We start from the raw sequence: 22,577 nt of genomic DNA, 5'->3' as shown, positions 1-22,577 counted from the left end.
GCTGAAAAGTATACCAAAGACAAACTAGACATGCCACGTTCTGGTGGTCCTGACTTTTGGTACTGCCCCCTTGGAGCCCAGCAGAGAGCTTCACCTAAAGGGACCTTCATAATGACTCAAGAAGAGAGAACAAGGACTTCCAGTAACTAGGAACTAAGAGTTTGCCCTTTGGCCATATGGGCAATCTTTTGTGGCTTTTTTTTTTTTTTTTGAGGGTCAGGGCTTCAAGCCAGAAGCTAGAAGAAAAATGCCTCCTTGGTGCCTCATTCCACTGATTCAGAAAAGGTCAGAGTTTAGTCAGCTTGAAATACCCATGAATATGTATCTGCTCCAACTGTACTGTGGGGCTGGGATCTCATCCAGCTGGGTATTCCCTGCAGTGATGAACTTCCACCTATATCTTCCCATAAGTGTGTCAGAGAGTATCCACCCAACATATTGGGCCCTTTCCTTACTCTCTTCTGAAACTGTGGGGCTACCAGTGAAATGCACAATCTACACATCTCTTATCTTTCCCTTTGCTTACCCAACCAGCCTGTTTTCTTTTTCAATCATGCGTGTCTTTGATGGGATCTTTCAGAGTTCCTCGTTTGTCATGAGTTACTCCTCATAGCACCCTTCCCATGTGCCTTCAATTGCCCTCTGTGTGATAACTTTTTTTTTTAGTTCTTTGGAAATTATACTGTTCCATGACTCTCAGCCAGACAAATATGGATGTGCTTCTCACAACGCATCAAGAAATAGAGATAAAGACTAGAATTCCGATTTCATTAGAATAGGGAACTCGACCAATGCAGACAGGCACCTTTTCTACGACTTAACCTGGAGCACTCAGGGGATAGGCCAACGGAGGTTGAAGACTTTTCCACACTGCTAATAATTATCTAAGGCAGGACTTAAACTCAGATCTTCCTGGTTTGGAGGCTAGCTATCTATTCATGCAAAGTATCAAATAATACTTAGAACTAGGAAATTTTTTTTAAATAATTCTATTCCATTTAAAAAATAAAAATTTAAAAAATTCCATAAAAATTCCATTCAATTGTAAGAACCTTAAGGGTAAGATCTATCTTCTGTTTCTTCCTCATAGTGATTTGACACACAGTAGGTGCTCAGACACTACCAGCTGACTGATAGATTACAGCCTAATGGGTTTCATAGAATTATATGATTCCAGAGTTGATAAAGACCTTAAAGACCATTGAATCCAAGCCTCACCCTGAGAGTAGAACCCTCTCTCCAGCAGCCCAGACTAGTGAGCATTTGGTCTCTGCCTGACAGCTTACTCACCATGGGAGGATCAAATGAGAAGGCATGTGGAACATACTTTGCAAACCAAAAAGCACTCTATAAATGAAGTTATTATCATTATGTACTATATAAGTGTTGGTTATTACCATTATAGCTCTTGAGGAAAGTTCCAGAAAGGCCTATTCATGCCAGAGTGCAAGAGTCCTCTCCTTAGTGTCACCAAAGAGAGTCAACCTTGATTACCCATGGGGAAGACCACTGGCCTGAGGGCCAGGGTGGGAATCCTAGCTCTCCCTTTCATTACCTGTGTGACCTTAGGTGAGTCAGCTACCTTTCTTGGGTCTCAAGTTCCTCACCTACAAAATGAAAGAGTTGGACTCAGTGACCTTCAAGTTCCCTTCTGGCTCTAAATCTATGATTATTTGTTCTTCTAGTGGGCAGCTAGATGGTGAAGTGGATGGAGTACTGGCCTTATAGGCAGGAAGACTTGAGTTCAAATTCTGCCTCAGACCCTTATCAGCTACATGACCTGAGTTTCCCCATCTGTAAATAGGGATTATACCAATGTCTCCCTCCCTAGACTTTTGCGCGGATCAAATGAGATAATGTGTGAAGAGTTTTTGCAAATCAACATTCTATATAAATGTCAGCTATTATCATCTTGAATGCTAAGTCATTATAGGAATCTCCCTAATTTTTTAGTTCTTCCTTCTATCCCACTGAGATCTGCTTCTGTGATTCTCCCCTACTGCTCTGGTTTTCAGCTCAGCCCTATATTATCTCTACTCCCCTTCATCCTTGCCTTTCTTTGTTATCCCCTCCCCAGCTGGGTTACAGCAACAATCCCCAACCCCTTCCTGTGAGAAGTTGGGGTGTGATAGAGACAGTCAAAAAGACTTAGATTTAAAATCTGCTTTAGACATTTGCTAGCTGTGTGACTCTGGGCAAGTAACTTCACCTCTCTGGGACTCATCTGTAAAAATAATGTTGGGGGATAGGGAGGACCCAGTTACCTTTGGGGTTCTTTCTAGCTCTAAGGTTCTGAGAGTCCATAATAACCTCGTTTTTCAGAGTACAGTAAGACGAGGTAGTATTTTCCCCTTCCTAACTCTGCTGAATCCAGTGTGTGTGTATGTGTGTGTGTGTTCATCCTTCGTTGCCAAAGAAGACCATGCCATCAGAGAAATGATGACATGACTTGCGCTTGACTTTGTTTTGAGTGAGGGAGGGCTGTGCAGGTCCCCAGCCTCACTTCTCCTCCAGAGCCATCTGAATCTAGTGACCAGATATTCATCAGGATGACTGGAGATGACCCAGGATGAGGCAATTGGGGTTAAGTGACTTGCCCAAGATCACACAGCTAGAGAGTGTCAAGTGTCTGAGGTAAGATTTGAACTCAGGTCCTCCTGATTCCTGCACTGGTGCTCTATCCACTGTACCACCTAGCTGCCCACTGAATCTGGTAAATTTTCTGTGTTCTTATCTTTTAAAATAATGGTAGGGCTAGGGCCAGAGAGACATAATGACCTTTAAGATCCCTTCCAACTCCCAAATTATGATCCCATGATACATCTGATGGTTACCAGTGTAGAGTGGAGTACAGAGAGGGTAAGCTGACCAATTGGGGTAGGTGGCACAGTACCACCAAACCTCCTCCCCCATCTTGGTGATTTACCAGATAGGCCTTCAAGATATTTATTTCCAGTTCATAATCCATTGCTTGGGGAGCCTTTTATTACAGAAACCCAGCCTGGGGATGTCCTCAAACCTGCCCTGTTCCCAAGTCTGTAATTTCTTTTTCCTAGAGAGGTTCTAGAGTGCTGGGCCCAAAGTCAAGAGACCTGCATGTGAATCCAACTTCTGTTGTAGACTTATTGTGTGACCATGGAGGGAAAAAAACATTCAACCTATCTAGGCCTCAACTTATCCATAAAATGGGGGTTGATAATATCTACAGTACCCCCCTCAAAAAGTTGTCATGGGGTTCAAGTGAGATGATGCGCAGGGCTGCCCTTTCCCAACCCTGTTTGGGTAAGGTTACACCTATCAAGTGCTTTGTAAACTTTGAAGCATTACATCAATGTAGCTATTATTGTGATTTCCTCAAATATCTTTCCCCACCTTTAGGGTCTTCTAATGAAACTGTACATTTTGTAGAACTTCGCCTGAGAAGATCTCCAAGCACTTTTGAAATCTTTGAGAGAAGCTAAGTTATGTCTAGGAAGAACTATGGTAAAGGTGTTAGGAGGCAGGGCTGAAAAATCATCCTAAGGAAAAATTTTTAGCTTTTTTATTTTCTGATTTGTGGTGCACAGCCCTGAGAAACTTGTTCCCCACTAAGCCAAGCCACTGCCGCTTCTTATCCCTCCAACCTTATGATAGGCAAGGTAGCCTGTGACAAACACTGACCTTGCCCTCCCTGCCCATCTGTGTGGCTTGTCATGGACCAGAGAACTGTAGAAGCCAGAAGGACCTGAGGAGCCCATCACATCTGTTCCTGACCCCAGACTTTCACAGACTGATCATGAAGACCTCTCCCCTTCCTGCAGAGTACGAGAGAAGGGGGCTCCCCAGACATTCTTGATCAGCTGGGCCCATTATGACTGTCTCAATTTCTCCAGGCCTGTTTTGGTTCTTTTTTTTTCTAAAGTGGCTCCAGCCTCCTCGGATGGCTGGCTTATGGCTGCCAGGTCCTCTCACACCTTTCAATCCAAGTTGCTGGGGAGGCTGCTGGTGAAAATTTAGTCATGGAAAAAAGATCTCCAGACTTCAGCTCACCTCTTCCATCAAACCCACAAAGGCTCCTTTCACTTTTCCAGGGGAAAAAACACATACGCCTGTGGGGCCCACTGCCAAAGCCGGGAATGTGAAACGCTAGTGTTCACCCTGGAGTAACATTGCTGCCCCCCAAGGAAGGATCATAGCATCACATACTTGGAGCTGGGAGGGACCTCAGGGACTTAGCAAGAAAGCAGAGGATATATAGGATTTGGCTGAGGTGGGAAGGGAAAAATGCTGCCTTGTATTGCTGTACTCAGAAAAGACAAAGTTATCATAAACCTTCAGATTCTAGAACTAAAAGGAATCCCAGAGGTCAGCTAGTCCAATCCAAATCTGAAGAGAAATTCCCCCAACGTGGTTATACAGCCTCTGCTTGAAGCCCTTCAGTAATGGGGAACTCATTACCTCATGAGGCAGCCCATTCTATTACTAATTTGTTGCTACTTTTAAATAGCTTTTCTTTTAGGTTTTTTTTTAAGTCTATTATTAGGCCTTTATTACTATTAATTTGTCCAGATCGCACTGGGGAAGCTCCTGGTATGGAAACTGCCTCTACTAATGTAGATCTGTGGCCCATCTGTAACTCAGAGTCCTAAAAAGTTGCCCAGGGCACTAAGAAGTTAAGTGACTTGCCTGTGTCCCACAGCTAATGTGTGCTCAAGGCACGTCTTGAACCTAGCTCCAAGGGTGCTCCTCCTCTATGTCAGTGGTTCTCATGCTTTTTGGTCTCAGGCTGCCTGTATACTCTGTTTTGTTTTGTTTTGGGGGGCAATTGGGGCAATTGGGGATCAAGTGGTTTGCCCAGGGTCACACAGCAAGTAAATGTCTGAAACCAGATTTCAACTCAGGTTCTCTTGACTCCAGGACCAGTGCTCTATCCACAATGGCACCTGCCTGTCTCTCATGCCTTTACACTCTTAAAAATTATTAAGGACCTTCCCCAAAAGAATTTTTGTTTTATGTGGATTAGATCTATCTATATTTACTATATTAAATTATTTACCATATTAAATTAAAACATCTCAGTATTACTAAAAATATAGTTTTGACCTTTGGCACCCCCAGGTCCCTGTATCAGTCTTTGAGAACCACTGCTACATACCATGCTGTCTTTCATGATGGTGGTGATATAATAATTATTAGAAATACACAGAGAGGTCAGAGGTGATACAGGACCACCAATCAAAGCCAACATTTCCTAGCTAAATACCATGATTCAAGTCTCAGAATCTCAGAAGTCCATAGAGGGGCCCAAGGACACCAGAGGGAGTAGTAGACTGTAGTTTTGGTGTCATGGGTATATTTTAGCTCAAAGCCATTCATTGTATCTAAGGATGAGGGAAACATCCAGTTCTGGAGCAGAGATTAAGAGCTTTGGGTTCAAAAAAAAAAAGTACACTTTCAAGTTTATGATCCAAACACCCAGAAGACATTACTAAAGTTGACAATAAGAGCTGGGGCGGGGGGAGGTCTTCTTGGCATCCCTATATTTTTTAATATCTTCAAGCTTTTTGGCCAACTTCAAAATTTTATGTTTCTGAGCCAGCTACATCCCAGATACATTGCCAAGTGTGATTGTAATTGTTTTCATCTTTTTCAATGGGGTTCAGATAGAATTGGTCCTGGGACAAGTTGCTATCCTGCTATCATTATGTCCTACTGACTACTGTGAAGGTGGATAAAATAACATTGCTTTGTAACTGGAAAAAGTAGACTCCATGAAAGTCCCCTTGGTACATCTCTAACAGCAGATGAGACAACAGAGAAAACAACGATTCATCCTGTTCCCACATGATTCTGACCTCTATTCAGTCTTCATACCTTAAAAACTTTCTGTTCCATTTAGCTTAGAGATGTATTTGTTATGACAACATTAATTCGGCTTCAGATTCCTCTTCCACCAGCTGTGTGACCTTGGGTACTTCACGCTGTTTACCTCAGTTTCCCCATGTGTAAAATGAGCCAGAGAAGGAAATGGCAAAACAGTCTGATATCTTTGCCTAGAAAACCCCACGAAGAGTAGGATACAACTGAAAAACAACTCAACAAAATTGCTCTTAAAATTTCTACAAATCATGATTAAGTTCATGGTTTGGTCTATGATAGTGCTCCAGCTTCAGTATAGTTTATTGGTCCTCTAAGATATTTCTCTAAGATATTTGGAGGTCTGTGTTTTGTAGTATGGGGATTTGTCATCAGGTAGCACATGAGAGATAACAGGCCTCAGATGTGCAGTACTAGCCACCGGGTCATGTCATGCTAAACATGCAGTAGTTGCTAAGTTTTTACAGCCAACAGTGATGTGTTGCACAATTTCTACCGTTTTCATGCATAATCTACATTGATTACTATCTGGACTCCATAAGGATAAGCCTTCTGCAATTTATGTTGGTGATGACCTGGTCTTAAATTGCCATCATAATCCCCTCCATTTCCCACATGAAAACCACATGAACCAGTCATTTGTTTCATGCATCTTTGTCAATATGTTGCTGAGTTCATGCAGATGTCACCCATGGAGGCCCTTTTGACTCCAGTCTTGGATTAAAGCCATTTTACAGTCTCCATCTGGACAAAAACCACTTTCAGTTACATTTGACAGATTCAGTGGTCTTATCACCCTTTGCTGATACTTGGTGAAGTGATTTCTGCTTGTTTCAAAAGTGTTTCTGTGGGTTTTATACCTGTTTATCATGTTCTCTAAGAATACCCATCAATCTTTTTCTTCCTTTTGGGTGAGGAAGTATTCATCTTCATATGGTTGCCTTCAGTGAATAGCTTAGTATTTCATTAATATCACATGGGTTTTTGTTAGAGTAGTTTCCATAGGGCCCATTTTATGGTCCTGAAGGTATACATTAGGAGTAGTATTATGTAGTTGTTAAATGTTTTAAACATATTTTTCCCATTTGGCTTTGTTTTCAGAATTTCAGCATGCCTCAACATAGCCAGTGAGTTTTCACTTTAAAAAAAAAATTTGCAGCAAAATCCATCATCAAACAAAGCAAACCCACATAATGACCATGTCAAAAAACGTGCTCACCATATCCATTACCTCCATCAAGAAGTGAGTAACACTTCACCGTCCTCTAGAGACGTTTGGTCATTGCTCTGATCAAAATTCTTAAGTCTTTCAAAGTTGTTTTTCTTTACAATGTGGCTGTCCTATGACATATTTTCCTGATTATACTCACTTCACTCTGCATCATTTTATACTACACAGATTCTTGTCAATCTTCTCTTTTATAATTTCTTATAACACAGTGAAGTACTCCTCTACATGCTACTTCATTTTCTTTATTTTTCCTCCATTTTAATTTCCCCTTAAAGATTAGAAAGGGGTTTTTTTTGTGCCTATTCCCTCCCCAGTACTATCCTTTCTCTTAACCTTTGTCACTTTTTTCTGTAGAGTTTAATATATTTCTTTTTTTAATATGTTTTTATTTATTTCATTAAATATTTCCCAATTACATGTAAAAAAGTTTTAAACATTCATTTAAAAAATTTTTTGAATTCCAAATGTTTTCCCTCCCATCTCTTGAGATTCCCTATCTCTTTAATTTAACTAATTTGTTTTCAGTTTTCAACCATCACTTCCATAAGTCTTAAATTTTCTCCCCCTCCCTCCTCCCTTTCTCCCCAAGATGGCATGCAATCTTATATGGGTTCTACACATACACTCTTATTAAACACATTTTCACATTAGTGAAATGAAAACGAACAGAAGAAACCATGAGTAAAACCAAATCAAACCAAAACATAACACACGAGAAGAGTCTGCTTCATTCTGCATTCTGATTCTGTAGTTCCTTATCTGGATGTGGATGACATTTTGCTTCGAGTCCTTTGGGAATGTTTTAGGTCCTTGCATTGCTGTGAAGGTCTTAGTCTATCAGAAACAGTCCTCACACACTGTGGCTGTTACTGTGTACAATGTTGTCCTGGTTCTGCTCATTTCACTCAGCATCAGTTCATATAAGTCTTTCCAGGTTTTTCTGAAGTCCAACTGTTCATCATTTCTTCTAGCACAATAGTATTCCATTACATTTATATACCACACCTTGTTCAGTCATTCCCCAATTAATGGGCAGTTTAATGTACTTCTACACCACACTGTTTGCATATGTATGCATTCAGCCATCCTTTTGTCTATTTTGGATAAGAGTATGTTTAAATGCTATCCCAGGGTATCCCCTACACTTTCCTCCATGTATTTGCACTCTTCTCATGAACACCAACTAGAAGAAATAACAAGTTCCACTCCTTCCCCCTTTCTGTACAAGAGTATTTCTCCTTTTGAGGCAGCTAGGTGGTGCAGTGGATACAGCACCAGTGCAAGAGTCAGGAGGACCTGAGTTCAAATTTTACCTCAGACACCTGACACTCACAAGTGTGACCTTGGGCAAGTCACTTAACCCCAATTGCCTCATCCTGGGTCATCTCCAGTCATCCTGATGAATATCTGGTCACTGGTTTCAGATGGCTCTGGAGGATAAGTGAGGCTGGTGACCTGCACAGCCCTCCCTCACTCAAAACAAAGTCAGGTGCAAGTCATGTCATCATTTCTCTGATGCCGTGGTCTTCTTCAACAATGAAGGATGAACACACACATTTCTCCTTTTACTCTCCCTTTTCTTCCCACTATTTAGACCTTCAGAAAAGAACCTCTACCTCCTAGGACCTTTATTTTCTTATTCAACTTCCTTAATACCCTTTGAACACAGTATGTTTCAGAAAGGACACTTGTTTCCTCTCCCCCTATTAAAATGTTGGCACCACATCATAATATCACCTTCCAAATGTTCAAATAAAATTACCTTTATAGATTTATCCAGAGCCTTTTTTTTGTTGTTGTTGGTATTTTATAGTTCCTGCTCAGCTTTGGTCTTTTCATTAGCAATGCTCAAAAGTCCTCTTCCATCAAAGCCTCATTTCCCCCCTAAAGTATTATATTCAGCTTTCCAGGATAAATTATTTTTGGTTGTAAGCCTTTATCTTCTGCCTTTTGAAATATTGTATTCCAAGATCTCCTCTCAATTACAGCAGAAGCATCCAGGTCTTCTGCGATTGTGATGGTAGTTTCTTGGTACTTGAACTGCATCTTTCTGCATGTTTGCAGTCATGTTTCTCTGATATGGAAGTTCTCAATTTTGGCTATACTGTACCTAGGACTTTTCACCTTACAGTTTCTTTCTTACATCTTCTTTACAGAAGATGATCAATGTATTTTTTTCTTTACTTTGCCCTGTGGTTCTGATAGATCCGGGCAGTTTTCATTTATCTCTTGAAAAAAGTGTCCAGAGCATAGTTGAGGAACCTACAGCCTTGAGGTCATGTGTGACTTTCTAGGTCCTCAAGTGTGGCAAGGATTTGGTCAAAAGACCACAGTTGAGAACCTAGAGGGCCACATGTGACCTCAATGCCAAAGGTTCCCTACCACTGGTGGAGACTCCTTTTTTTTAATCATGTTTTTCAGGGAGCCCAATTGAAAAAAATAAAAGAAACTGAAATGTATTTGTGTGTGTGTAAATCATATATATATATATATATATATATATATATATATATATATATATATATATATATATATATACATACATACATACATACATATATACATACATATGTATATATATGTATATATACATATGTATGTATATATGATACATTTCAGTTTCTTCTGTTTTTTTCATCTTTTGATTTTGTTCTATTATGTCTCAGTGTCTCATGGAGTCATTGATTTTTATTTGGTATATTTTAGTTTTTAATGAGTCCATTTCTTGAGCAAAGTTTACCACTTTCCCTTCTTAGCTACCTGTTCTACTTCTTCAAGAGCTTGGTCTCACTCTTTTCTCCCTAATTCTTGTACTCACTCCCATCTCCCAAGACTAGAGACCCCATCTCTTTGAGGTTCCAAGTTCTGGATTTTCAGAGTCCTCTATGGAATCTTATTTCAGAGTGCTGGGGAGAGTCTAAGAGTATCCAAGTCTGAGTCCACTGAGTCCCAGCCATTCCCTGGGAGTCCCAAGGTCCCCAATCTGGGGCTTCTGAGCACCCCAAGGCTTTATCAGGGAAGCCCCCCTCTCCTTCCCTCTACACAAAGATCCTTGCAATCTACAAGTGTCCCATCTCTGGTGGCTGTGTCACTTTCAGTACTGGAGGACCGTGGCCTTTGGGTTTCTGGCTGAGTTTTTATACAGTTTGGGGAGAACAAAATAATTGAAGTTCCTCATTGGTTTTCTTGACCGTTATTCAGTCTTTTGTGAACTATAGTGTTTTGCTGGGGTAAATATGTGGGAGCTGGGCAGCCTGACTTCAGGTAGACATCTTAACAGAAAATGATTATTTAATATGTTTATTCTTGATGTGTCTTACCTGGAGAAGACCAAGGTATCTGTAAGTATTACCCTCATCTACTGATTCAATGCGACTTCTATCTTCAAGCCCCAAATCATTAATCTCTCCTTTTCTTTGGTATACATTAATAATTTTGCACTTATTGAACTATATGGATATTTTTGTATCATTAGGGGATTCAATGAGATGAAGATGTTGAGTGTGTTTTTTATTGGAGCTATATAGCTTGATGTTAACCATATACATGAACTGATCGATAAAATGTTTTGTTTTGGCTCCATCTTTAATTTGGAATCCATGCTTAGTTCTACTTACGAGGAATGATCATGAATTATTCAAGTCTAAGCAAAACTAGAATGAGTTTAAACTATATCCCTGAAAAATGCCACATTTCATATAAATTTCTTGACAATGTTACATTGGTGACCTAAAGTTTATAGAGTATTTTCTCACAACTCTGTGAAGCAGGTAGTACAAGAATTATTCACGTTGTTTTACAGAGAAGGAAACTGAAGCTCAGGGAAGGGTTCATGACTTGCCCAGTGAGTGAACGGGCAACCCCATTATTCAAACCGTTGTCTCCAAATCCAGTATTTGTTCCATGAAAGCTGCTTTTGTACATCTTTCTCCCATTGCTGCTAGACAAATCTGGTTCCTGTTCCACATGAAAGCCCTCTATTCCAAGTCTCTTCTAGTTCCTCCAACTAATCCTCATATGACACAGACTCCTAGTTGACCCTTCCCTGGCTATCCTCCAGTTGGTCAATGTCCTTCCTAAAATATTGTGCCCAGAAAAGAGCAGTCCTCTAAGAAGTGGTCTCCTAGGAGGGCTGCAGTAACTCACATTTAGAGTCAGAGGACCTAACTTCCTGTCCAAGCTCTGCCGCTTCCCACCTGTACAACCTCACGCAAGTCACCGTGGCCTCTCTGGGTCTCCATTTTCTGTAAAATTTGTACATGTTAGGAATTGGACTTGATCTAAAAGGAATAGTTCTAAGTCCACCCTCAATTTTCATTTTTTACCTAGTATCTATATACTAATAGGGGGTAGCCAGTATGGAGGGGACAGAAAGATACCACAAAGCTGCAGCTCTCAAGTCAAGTCAATAAGTATTTATTAATGGCCTGTACTGTGCTAAGAGATGCGGATACAAAGAAAAGCAGTGCCAACAACAACAAAGTCTCTCTTCTCAAGAAGCTCACAGTCTCACGAGAGAGGCTTGGGTCAGCAATAGTCTTCCTGTAGGTGAGACTGGTCCTCTCACCTTTCAGTCTTCTTCCTTGATTGAGCATTAACTCACTCTCTACATGCATGGGGGGAATCTGCTTGAAGCCAAAGGTTAAGTGCTCATCTGTCTTGATGGTCTTCTCTGAGGAGAGGAAGGCTTTCAGCAGCAAAGGAAGCCATGTGGGATTATGGGTAGAAATTCTAACTGGGGGAGTCAGGGATCTTGGGACCTTGGGTGGCCCAAGATAGTGAGGAAGTAAAAGCAGAACGAGTTCCCCTCCGTGAGTTCAAATCATCCAACCCAGAAGAGCTACATTAAAGGGAAGCCAAAGTTATTTCTTCCCTTACCCAGCCTCAGACATAAACAGGAGCAGAGAGGGAACAAAAAACAGGATGGAGTTTATTGACATGAGAATTTCTGTTCAGGTATGGGCTGGACTAGGTGACCTGTGAGGGTCCTTCCAGCCCTGTGATTCTGCCTAAGAGCTTAGCTCTGTCCTGGTGTGTTGTGTGGCTTTGGGCAAATCTCAGCTTTTTTTTTAGCTTCTCTGAAACACAATCTTGACTCCTGTAAAATGAGATGAGGACACTGGCTCTGAAATCACAAGACCTGGGTTCTAATCATCCCTGCTGGTGTTCACTACCTCTGTAACCTTGAGTATATCACTTAACTCCTTGAATTGTCTGAGGAGTGAGGGAGTTGGACTAGATGGTTCCTGAGGTTCCTTCTAGCTCTTGGTCTGGTTATTCGATGACCTTTCTAGTCTCAGTTTCCCCATGTGCAAATGAGAGCTGAATTAGATACTGGAATCTAGACACTAGAACTGAGGTCCCTTCTAGCTCTATGATTCTGTGACATCCTAGAGCCCTAGTTTATAAGATTAAAAATAGCCAGTACATACACACACATATATGTGTATGTATGTATACATGTATTTTGAATGTTATCTCATTTGATCCTCCCAACAACACTGGTAGGTAGACACCATTATTATTCTGATTTTATAGATGAGGATATTAAGACTAGCGGTTAAGTGACTTGCCACATAGCTAGTAAGTATCTGAGGCAGGATTTGAACTCAGGTTCTTACTGACTCCAAGTCCAACATGCTATCCACTAGACCACCTAGCTGCCCCAGAACTTCTGAAGCCATCTAATTCAACCCTCTCATTTTACAGATGAGAAAAATGAGGCCCAAATAATGAACTGCCCAAAGTCATACAAGTAATCATTGGCAGTCAGAATTTGAACTCAGGTTTTCTGACTCCTAATCCAGTGCTCTTCCTCTGCACCATTTAGCAGGGTTATAGGGGAGCAAGGGGGGGGGGGTCTTGTTAGCACACTACTATTTCTAAGTTGTTCCATGTTGCTTCTCCCATTAGATTGTGAGCTGTTTGAGAGGAGGGACTTTTGTGTTGGCATTGCACAGCTCTTGGCACCGTGCCTGGCACATAATTGGCACTTAATCAATGCTCATGGACTTGACTTTGGAGCTGCAGCCTTGTATTACCCTTCTGTCCCCTGTTTTTGCTTAGAATAATATTGAAGGTGGAAAGGACGAGGAATAGGCAATTAGCAAGCCAGGTGATCATGTTAATAAGTGAGCCGTATCTGCAGGAAAGCAGGAGGAAAAGCAGAGTCAGAGGACCTGGACTTTGGAATCCTGCTTCTGCCCAATACTTAGGATCTGTGAGACTGTGGCCACTCACTTGCTCCTCTGAGTCTTAGTCTTCTCATTTGCGCCCCAACCGTAAAGCCCTGAATCCTAGGGTGCCATGATTCTACCAGTCCCTGGGGAAGGCAGAACAAGAAGGGGCCTGCCACAGCAGCACAGAATGTGCAGAGAGGGCAGGCGGGACTCGCCTGGCACCAGAAGGCTGAGCCCCTAAAGAGCAGTTTCCTGTCCTAACCACTAGGCGGCTTCCTAATATAAGAGCAGGAGAAGCCACTGGCTTTGTATTGGGTCTGAAACTTTCTTAAACTTTCTAACTCAAATGTGACCAGTGGTGGGGCCAGACCAAGTTGCTCCTAGGTGGCAAGGGCTGGCCCTCGCAGGCAAGGACTTTGGTTTCCATTGTTATTGCCTCCTCAGTTGAGTGAGTGTGACCACAGCAAAGAAATTCTTCATTCTGCGTTTCCATAGGATTTGCTTTCCTCAGGGATACAGCGAGGCTGAACACCCAGAGGTGCTGCCTCACTGGTAACTATGAAATCCACTTCTAGACTAGGGAATCAGTCACTTAAGGATGAGTAACTCTCTACCACCACTACCACCAGCAGCCCCAAAGCATATACCCCCACCCCCCACCCCCCGCTACCTCGCCTCTATTCTTGCTTTTCCCTTTACCCCTGACTATACCATAAGCCTGGCCAATACCCTGGAAAAGCAGAAGACAGATAACTTTCCAATTCCCATCTTCCCTTTGGAGTAGAACCATGGTAATGTTTGTTCCTCAAAAGATTTAAAGCTGGAAGAGACCTTAGAGTCTTCCATTCCCAGTCAGTACTGGAAGAAATCTCAGAATTCATACGTGCCATAGAATTGGCTGTATAAAATACCTACCTTGCAGACTTTTCTTGGAGACCTACAGTGGGAAGAAGGGGGACCCAAGACCCCACTACCTCCTGAAGCAGTTTGTTTCACTTTGGGATTGTTCTCATTGTTACACACTTTTCCTTACCTTAAACCTCAAGTCCAGCCAACCATCTCATTTTACAAACCAGGAAATATGAGACTTAGAGAATGTTAGTGACTTACCCAAGGCCACCCAGGCTGCTAAGAGGCAATGCTGGGATTCCACTGGAAGGGCAGGGGAGTGGAAAGAGTACTGGATTTGGAGCCAAAGGAGCCAGGCTCAGATTGCAGCTACTCATTACCACTATGATCTTGGCCCAATCAACTAACCTCTCCAGGTCTTGGTTTCTTCATCTGTAAAACGAGCTTTTCTTTTTGTTGGGCTAGATGACATGTAAGGTCCCTTTTACTCTGATCCTCTGATTTGGGGTCCAGGGTTCTTTCTATTACATTGAACCTCTAAGAAAGTGTTTCAATCCTGGATTCCAAAAGAAAAATAGTAAGTTCTTGAACTTACATATTTTAAAAAGTAATTTTGGATAATTATTTCAACATAATTGATTTCCTTTGTTTCATTTAATGCATTTAAAAATGATTCTGAGAAAGGCTCCATGACGTAAAAAAAAAGATTGAGAACCCCTTTTGAGTGTAGAGCCCCTCAAAGAAACGTGGGATCTTTGCTGAGAATGAAGGGGATCTTGTGTTCGGAGACCTTGAATTCAAGTCCTGGAATTGATAGGGGATGTGCGATCAGAGGCAAGTTATTGAACTTTTCCGGAGACTGGGGCTTCCCCACGTGTAAAAATTAGATATTGATACTCCTCTCCATCACACAGCACTTGGGAAAAGACCACACTATGGAACTGAGTTATGCAATTATTATTATAATACCCCAAATGATAAGATGTTAGAGTGATCACTCCACTTTCTCCGCAGCCCCAATCCCCGTTGCTTACAGAAGACCCTTCAAAGAGTGACCAATTGAAGCAATCTGATTGGCAGCTTTTACTAAGGCTGTCTTTAAGTGAGTCACCTCCCTAGACTTCCTCTTAAAGGAAACGCAAACTAGAGCCCTCCCCCAGGCAAGAAGAAACTTTATTTGGGGGTGGTGAGAGGGCACAGGGAGTGTGCATCGCGATGGTTCCGGCCACGGAGAGATCTAAGCAGAGGAAACCAGACTTGTGTAGAACATGGAACGTTTTTTAAAAATGTCCTAGCATTTGCTCTTAAGGGTCTATTGCAGTGACAGAAGGGGCCCATTGGGAGTACAGATCAGGAATATGTGCCCCAATAAACTCGATGGGGGGGGGAGGTGGGGAGGGGAGAACGGGTATTTGGAGTCCTGGGACAGGGTCCCGGGGTCCAGGATTGTTAGCTGAAACAGACCTTAGAGGTTCTTAGTCCAAGCCCTTCGTTTTGCAGAAGGAACTATCGAGGCTCAGAGAGTACCAGAACTGGACTTCAGTTCTTACTCCAAATTCAGCTTTTTCCACTACCTGATAAAGTTCTTGAAAACGCCCCCAAGAGACTACAGTCCAATTGGGGAGCAAAGTTGGAAGCACAGCTGGAAGCACGAGGGAATTGGGTCAGACCTATGGACGAATATGCTCAAGGTGAACTGCAGACGTGGCGAAATTCTACCCTTTTCTGGAGGGCTCTGAGGTTGTGCTAGCTAGTCCTAGGTCTGAGGAGGCGGCTCCCGGACCTCTGTGGACCTCCAAGTTTCCCTCCCGGCTCTAAATCTGTGGTCCTCTGGCTAGACGACCTGGGATAAACATTGTGGGCAGACGGTTAGAACGAAGTGCCTCCGAGTAACCCCGGTCTCCTGCTCCAGACTTGGGGTGGAGTATCTTTCTGGGTGCGTAACCTTTCGCCCCAGCTTGGGTAGCTGACTCCCCAGGATTGGAGGAAGGTCTTAGGGAGGGAGAGGGGCTGGCCCCAGCTCTCAGTTACAACGTGCTCGGGTTACACAGGCGAGTCCTAAGGGGCATGCACACACTGCAAGTCCCAGCTTGCAAAACGCAACGCCCGGAGAGTGAGAGTGAGTGTGCGTGTGTGCGTGTACGTGTGAGTGGAGGGGCGCGCGCGCGCGGGTGCACGGGGGCGCGCGCCCCGAGATAGCGCGGGCCAAGCTGGTGGGGGGAGGGGGAGGGGAGACCACAGTCAGCCACTCAGAGAAACAGTAGTGAAATCTCCCGAACACTTTAACTGTCAATCAGACTTAATGGGGTATAAAAAAAAAAAACCCTCCATCTGTGTGCTGCCGGGGAAGCAGGCAATGGAGAGACTGCCTACGAGGCAGGGCTGACAGGGGGTGCATCTTGTTCGCTCTCGGAACCCGAGGACTACAAGTTGGGGGCGGAAAAAAGAGAGACAGCAATAAATGCTCCAGGAAGAGAGAGAGAGCGCGGGGCGAGGGAGGGAGGCTGAATCCAGCGGCAGCAGCCCCTTTGCTAGGCTAGCCCCCGGGAGCCAGAGAGAGAGCGAGGGGGAGTGAGCGACGCACATAGAGAAACTGACACCGGGACCCCCCACTTCTCCTGCAAAGTGCTGGCAGTCAGATCTCATTTAAGCAATTTCCTGCGCGTAAGAATAGCAATGAGTCGGGAGGCGTTCGCCGGCTGAAATTGGGTGAAACCTCAGCCACTTCCCCCCCCACCTTCCCTTTCGGGGGGGGCTGGATTCTGCTTTTTGTTTGTTTGGGTTTTTTTTTTTTTAAGACCTGTACTTTGAGACTTGAGAGGCTGTGGCTGCGTGCGCGCGTGTGGTTGGTGCTTCCCCCCCTCCCCTTCCTAAACTCTCCATATCTGTCAGCCAGTAAACATTACCTGAGAAATCCCCAACGGAAACGACAGCTGAGGCAAGAAGCTTCTTGCCTTCAACGTTTCCACCTCCTGCTCCCCGCCTCCCACCCCCCCTCCTGCTGTCCCAACTTTCTGAAGTGCCTTTTCCCTACCTAAGCAGGAGTCATCTCTTTGCCCCCGACACCCGCTACTTTGAATTTTTACAGGGGACCAGGTGGGGTTCTCTTTCTCACCACCACTCCCACGCACACGTCGCCCCCACCCGACTTATTTATTATTTGCTTCTCTTTTTGGTTTTGGATTGCGGGTGTGTAGTTTTGCACTGGGGGTGTCTCCCCCCCTCCCCCCGCCAACGTCCCCCACCCCCTCGGAGGATGGTTTGGAAATGGCTGGGCGCGCTGCTGGTGTTCCCGCTGCAGCTGATCTATTTGGTGGTGAAAGCGGCTGTGTGTCTGGTGCTGCCCGCCAAGCTGCGGGACCTGTCCCGGGAGAGCGTCCTTATCACCGGCGGGGGAAGAGGCATCGGGCGCCACCTCGCTCGGGAGTTTGCCGAACGCGGAGCGAGAAAGGTGAGCGCGGGCCGCCGGGGCCGCCGAGAGGGGTTAGAGGCTGGGCTGGGGAGGTGGGGGTGCGGATCGAGAGTACTGGAGAATTTTAGGGTAGAGGATGGGGAACAGAAGGGGAAGAAAGGGGATATCGCACCTGCTACTGACAAGAGCTAAAGTCTCCCTCTCCGTCCTGTGTTTTGGGGGAGTAATCAGCCCTCCTCACTCCCCCGAAAATGAGAATGCTGACCTAGTCAATTTCACCTTGTAAATTTCCCCTGAGATCTCAACTGTCTGGCAGGTCCTGAGCTGTCTGTTCACTTCTGTGGCCTTGAGTGAGTAGCTCTCCCACCCCGAAATCTCCTAGATCCAATCCTCTCCCACATCCCCCCCTCTCCCAGGTATTTTTTCCTTCTCCTTCACCCCCACCCCCTTCTATTTTCCCCTTTGCTGCAGCTGGGGTGATTATTGTAGGGCGTGTGCGTGGTTGAGCGTCTAAGAAGCTTCTCAGAAGTTGGCACTTTTCAGTTTTCCTTGGCGGCTCCATTCCAAGCCCCAACCTGAGAGCCAGGAGATGTAAAATCTCCGATGAAGGCGGGGGAGGCTGTGTGGCAACTGTGGGCGCCTTCTGCTCTGTTCTCCTGGATGGTCCGGGCACCCAGCCATGTCCAGGGAGGTCAGGGCAACTGGGAATCCAGCAATAAAGGGGTGTGTGTGTGTGTGTGTGTGTCTGTGTGTGTCTGTGTGTGTCTGTGTATGTGTGTGTGTGTAGTGAGGGGGGAAATTTTAGTCAGTCCTTGTTCTGTCTCTTAAAATATATATATTTAAAATTAGAATTCCCTCTTCTATCCAATTAAATGGAGAGGTAGCTGTGTAGAAGGGCCAAGAAGCAGGAATTTTCATTCTCTATCGGGATCCCTGCTGTTGGTGGACTGTGCCCTCTTCCTGGGTTTGTTGGGGGGTTTTTTGCGGGGGGAGGAGTGACTCACCCAATGAGAAGAGCCGTCTGAAGAATCCTATTTGAACTATGTGAACTGGAGGAACAAAAACATGGATTTAGTTTGGAACTTAAACTGTTATGGGGGGTGGGGAGGGAAGGCCAACAAAGTCAACTGACATGACATGGAGCTGCATACCTTGGGGATTAAGTAAATATGTACTGTATAAAACCAAACCTGCATGTAATTTCAGGTTGCTTTTGTTTTGTTAAACACTGCAGTGAGATTTACAATTCCTTAGAGGTTGCTTGGGACCAGGAACTGAACTTTGGAGCCCGAATGATCAGGGAAAGAGCAGATCATTTGTTCATTAACTCTTCACTGGCCTGCCCCATTGGTCACAGTGTCTGGCCCCTGGTGGGCTTTCCATAGCTCCCGCTCTCCTTACTTCCCGCCTCTCCTTGGGTGGTTTGGGCAGCTGCTTTGCCTTGCCCTTGGATGTGGGATATGGGGGGTGAGGGGGTGGAAAGAAGTGATAGTCTGGAGTGTTTTTTAACCCCTTGAGTGATTGAACATTGAACATCCAGAAGTATGGGCTATTCTCAGCAGCTTGATATCCTTGGAAAGATGCCTTCATTTTAAAGATCCCCAAATGCTTTGCAGACAGGAGTTCCTGGCCTGGGTAGAGCTAAGCAGAGCAGGATCAGGCTTGGGAATAGAGGTGTGCAGCCTGCCTATGCTCACAAGTCCAGAGGATTGCACAGTAGCTGTCGTTTTCTTACTTGTCAGCATCCCCAGAGAGACTTTCTTCTGAATCATGCAGCTGGCACAAGGGCTAGATATCTTAAACAGTCTCCTGACTAATTGGTTACAGTGGGCACAGGGAGAAGAGTCAGCCTAGAAAAATTTGACTGATGATAAACCAACCCTATGTAAAACTGAACTGAAGAGACTAGAAAGATAAGATCTGTCAGTGATTCTTTCACTCTGTCCCTGAGCCCCCACCAAGACTAGGATGTATTCCATCCTCCTCCAACCAGCGAACTCGGGGTCATTGAAAATGATGCTTGCACAGATCCTTTTAGCTCATGGGAGTTCAGAGGAGCTGTGGGAGTCAATAACAATAAAAAGAAGTAATAATACAACAACACTCCGCATTTATAAAGCACTTTGCATAGATTACTTCAACAGATTGCCTCTGGCTCACATTGCCTCATTGGCTACTTTGTTTAGTCCAATAAAAGCAGAAACAAGGGTCCTCTGCCATTACAGCTTACTTATTAGAGAGAGCTGGATCCAGTCTAAGACTAATTGTGGTGACTTTCCTGCTACTCCCATAACAGAAAATTTTGAAGAGTTTCCTTACCGACTTTCCCTGAGTCAATTTCCAGACCATTTCACTTCTGACCAGTATCATAGGTTACTTCCTGGCCACATCTCCCATGAGTGTTATGCGTTCATGAGAAGTGTGCTCTAGGAGTGATGAAAGGCTGTGAGAATAGTTAACTGTGCAGAGCTAGGGATGCCTATTTGAAAGAGAGGCATCCTCTCATAAAGGACTGAGATGAGCATGTGGTTTGGGACTGATCTTACAAGAGAGCTGTTCTGCAGCCCCTAAGCAGCTCTGCAGTTTACTTTAGGTAGGAGGCGATGTTTAACCACAGATCGCAAATGAGAATCTTCCTTTGGTTGGGTACCTTGAGATTTAGAGGGAGAGGATACCATATCAGCACAAGAGAGCCCAGCTAGCCTGAACTCTGGGTCCAGATCCAGGAAGTAATAGGAATGATGCCAACTGTATGCATGGAGCAAAGTTGGGAGTGGTTGATGGTAGCGGACATCTCCAGGCAGGCTCTTTCCCCCCACCCCACTCCTGCCCCTTACCTTGTAAGAAAAATAATGATTATGATCATAATATGATGAATGTATATAGGGCTTTAAGGCTTGCGAAGAGCTTATATTCATTATCTCATTCAAGGCTTCTTTTTTAAAAGAATCCAGTTGGCTATCGAAGCCATTTGGATGACTCCTGCCAGTGGGATTGATGTGCCAGAAGTCACAGGGTCCTGATTCCAAAGGCCATGGACAGGTGTTGTTTCAAAATATGCATTTGAGTTTTAAGAAAACAAGGAACTGAATTTAAATGTTTTTAATCTGGAAGAGACTGCTTCTTTCCCATCAAGTATAATGAAAAGCGATCTCTCTCTCCTGAAATGGCTCAAGTTCTTGCCTGTATCTCTCCTTATACTTCTTACACTCTCCCTTGTATTAGTTGTTTGAATGCTTGTCTCTCTCCTCATTTGATTATAGACTCTTTGAGGGCAGAGTCTGTGCTTCCTCCCCCTAAATTGCCTTTTTCTTCTCAGCATCTTTCCCAGAGTAAAAGTTAGCTCAAACTGGATAACTGAGGCAGGACTGAAGAATGGTTAGGTAATCCAAGTTAAATCTAGTTGGCATTCCCTCCTGGGGACAAGCACTCAATTAACACTTCCGTTTTTGACCAAAGAATTGAGCTTTCCAAATGACCTTTCCATCCATCAACCTTCTTTGGGGTTGACATGATCTTAGCACGAGTCATTCAGAGAAGAGGAAGATGTAGTGTTTGTTTGGAAAATCCAGGAGACCGGATGGAAGTGTTTTCCATAACCGGTCAAACCTTTGGCCCAGCATTGGGTAAGCAATTTGAGCAATCCAAGATGACAACATTTGACACTTGCTCATAATTTCAAACCCTCGGAGAAAGTAGGAGGACGTGTTGAATTCTGGTCCCAATGCTTTTGGTCACTGGGGCTAGCTGTCCATTGGTGGGAGTACATCCAGGCTCAGAAATGCATTCCATGAGGGTGATATAAGAACTGGGGTCAGAAGTCACATTTGTGCAATTGATAACATTTTATTTATAAAGTGAGATGTTACAGTACTGTTCTCCATTTATTTAAAGGGGTCTGGCCCTTTAAAGAGATTTATTAATTCCATTTCTTCTTTATTCAATGAACATCTATTAGGTGGATACAGGGTATGGGGTATGTCATTAAAGAAGCCTTGATACCGCTTTAAATTATTTGGAATTACTTTGTACACACTTTGTGTTTATTTGTCTGAGTACAGTTCCTCAGCTGAATGAATGCTTGAATGTAAACTCTGATGAGAAGGAAGTATCATTTTTCTTAGTGTCCCGAGAACCCAGCACAAGACCTTCTATGTGGAGATTTGTTGAATCGAATCAGGATAGGGAGGAAGAAAAGGATACAAAGTGGAGATTAAGATAGAGTCCCGGATGAAACACACACACACACACACACACACACACACACACACACACACACACACACACAATACCTGTAATACTAGACATGAATTTGAGAGTTACGAAACAAAGTTAAGGGTCCATGTTTGCCATCTCCATTACCCTGTCACCTGCCCATCCATAGTAGTGACACTCGAGTGTCAAGTGTCAAGTCCCTTGACACTCTGGGCAGACCACACAAGATAAGATGATCAATTCTATTTAATCCAACCCCTTCAAATTGCAAATGGTGAAAACAATTCCAATGACTTGCCCAAGACCACACCTGGGCTCTGAGGTGAGATTTAAAGCCAGGTCCTCTGAAAGCAAAGTCAGAGGGCCCTTTCCACTATACCACACTGCTGCTAGCATTCTACATTCCCTTACTGATACTCTGACAAATGGCCTGTCCTCCCCTCCATCCCCAATCCAATTTGGGGGAGGTTGTACCATATTGGAGAGAGTGATGTCATGTTTGAATAGTGTCTTTGGTCAACAAGAGGGTTTGTTTTTTTATTTGTTGTGATGTCTTGGCAGGACATGTAAAGGTTGGAAAGATAAAACTACAACTCAAGAGTGAGATAGATAGATTGGCAAGTCATGTGCTGTAGAGATGATGATGGAAGCCAAGGGAAGGACTGTCAAGAGCAAAGCCTACATGAGATAACCTTGGATACCTACATGCAGGACCAGGAAGTGAAACCAGCCAAAGAGTCAGAGTAGAAACACCCAGAAAGATCCAAAGGAGTGAACTGGTTCAGAAGGAAGCCACTGAGGAAGAGAGGTGGCCCAGAGAGGTCAAAAAGAATGA

General features: G+C 43.9%; 1 protein-coding gene across 3 annotated transcripts in view; it reads left to right on the top strand.

Annotated features, from left to right (window-relative positions):
• DHRS3 (dehydrogenase/reductase 3) overlaps nucleotides 1-22,577 on the top strand; it is an 83,039-nt gene that overhangs the window by 18,012 nt on the left and 42,450 nt on the right. The window contains exons 1-2 of one of the 3 annotated variants that reach the window (XM_072608916.1): nucleotides 16,192-16,779; nucleotides 17,313-17,566. The exons of 1 other annotated variant lie outside the window; for it this stretch is intronic. In XM_072608916.1, the coding sequence (XP_072465017.1) occupies nucleotides 17,372-17,566 (195 nt within the window). In that variant the 5' untranslated portion in view covers nucleotides 16,192-16,779; nucleotides 17,313-17,371. Of the gene's footprint in view, nucleotides 1-16,191; nucleotides 16,780-17,312; nucleotides 17,567-17,757; nucleotides 17,878-22,577 lie in introns of those variants that run through there. One more of the 3 variants, XM_072608918.1, reaches the window with a different exon arrangement.

This window comes from Notamacropus eugenii, chromosome 5 (genome assembly GCF_028372415.1).
Source record: "Notamacropus eugenii isolate mMacEug1 chromosome 5, mMacEug1.pri_v2, whole genome shotgun sequence".
Taxonomy (NCBI): domain Eukaryota; kingdom Metazoa; phylum Chordata; class Mammalia; order Diprotodontia; family Macropodidae; genus Notamacropus; species Notamacropus eugenii.
This window is presented reverse-complemented; position numbering and strand designations above follow the sequence as displayed.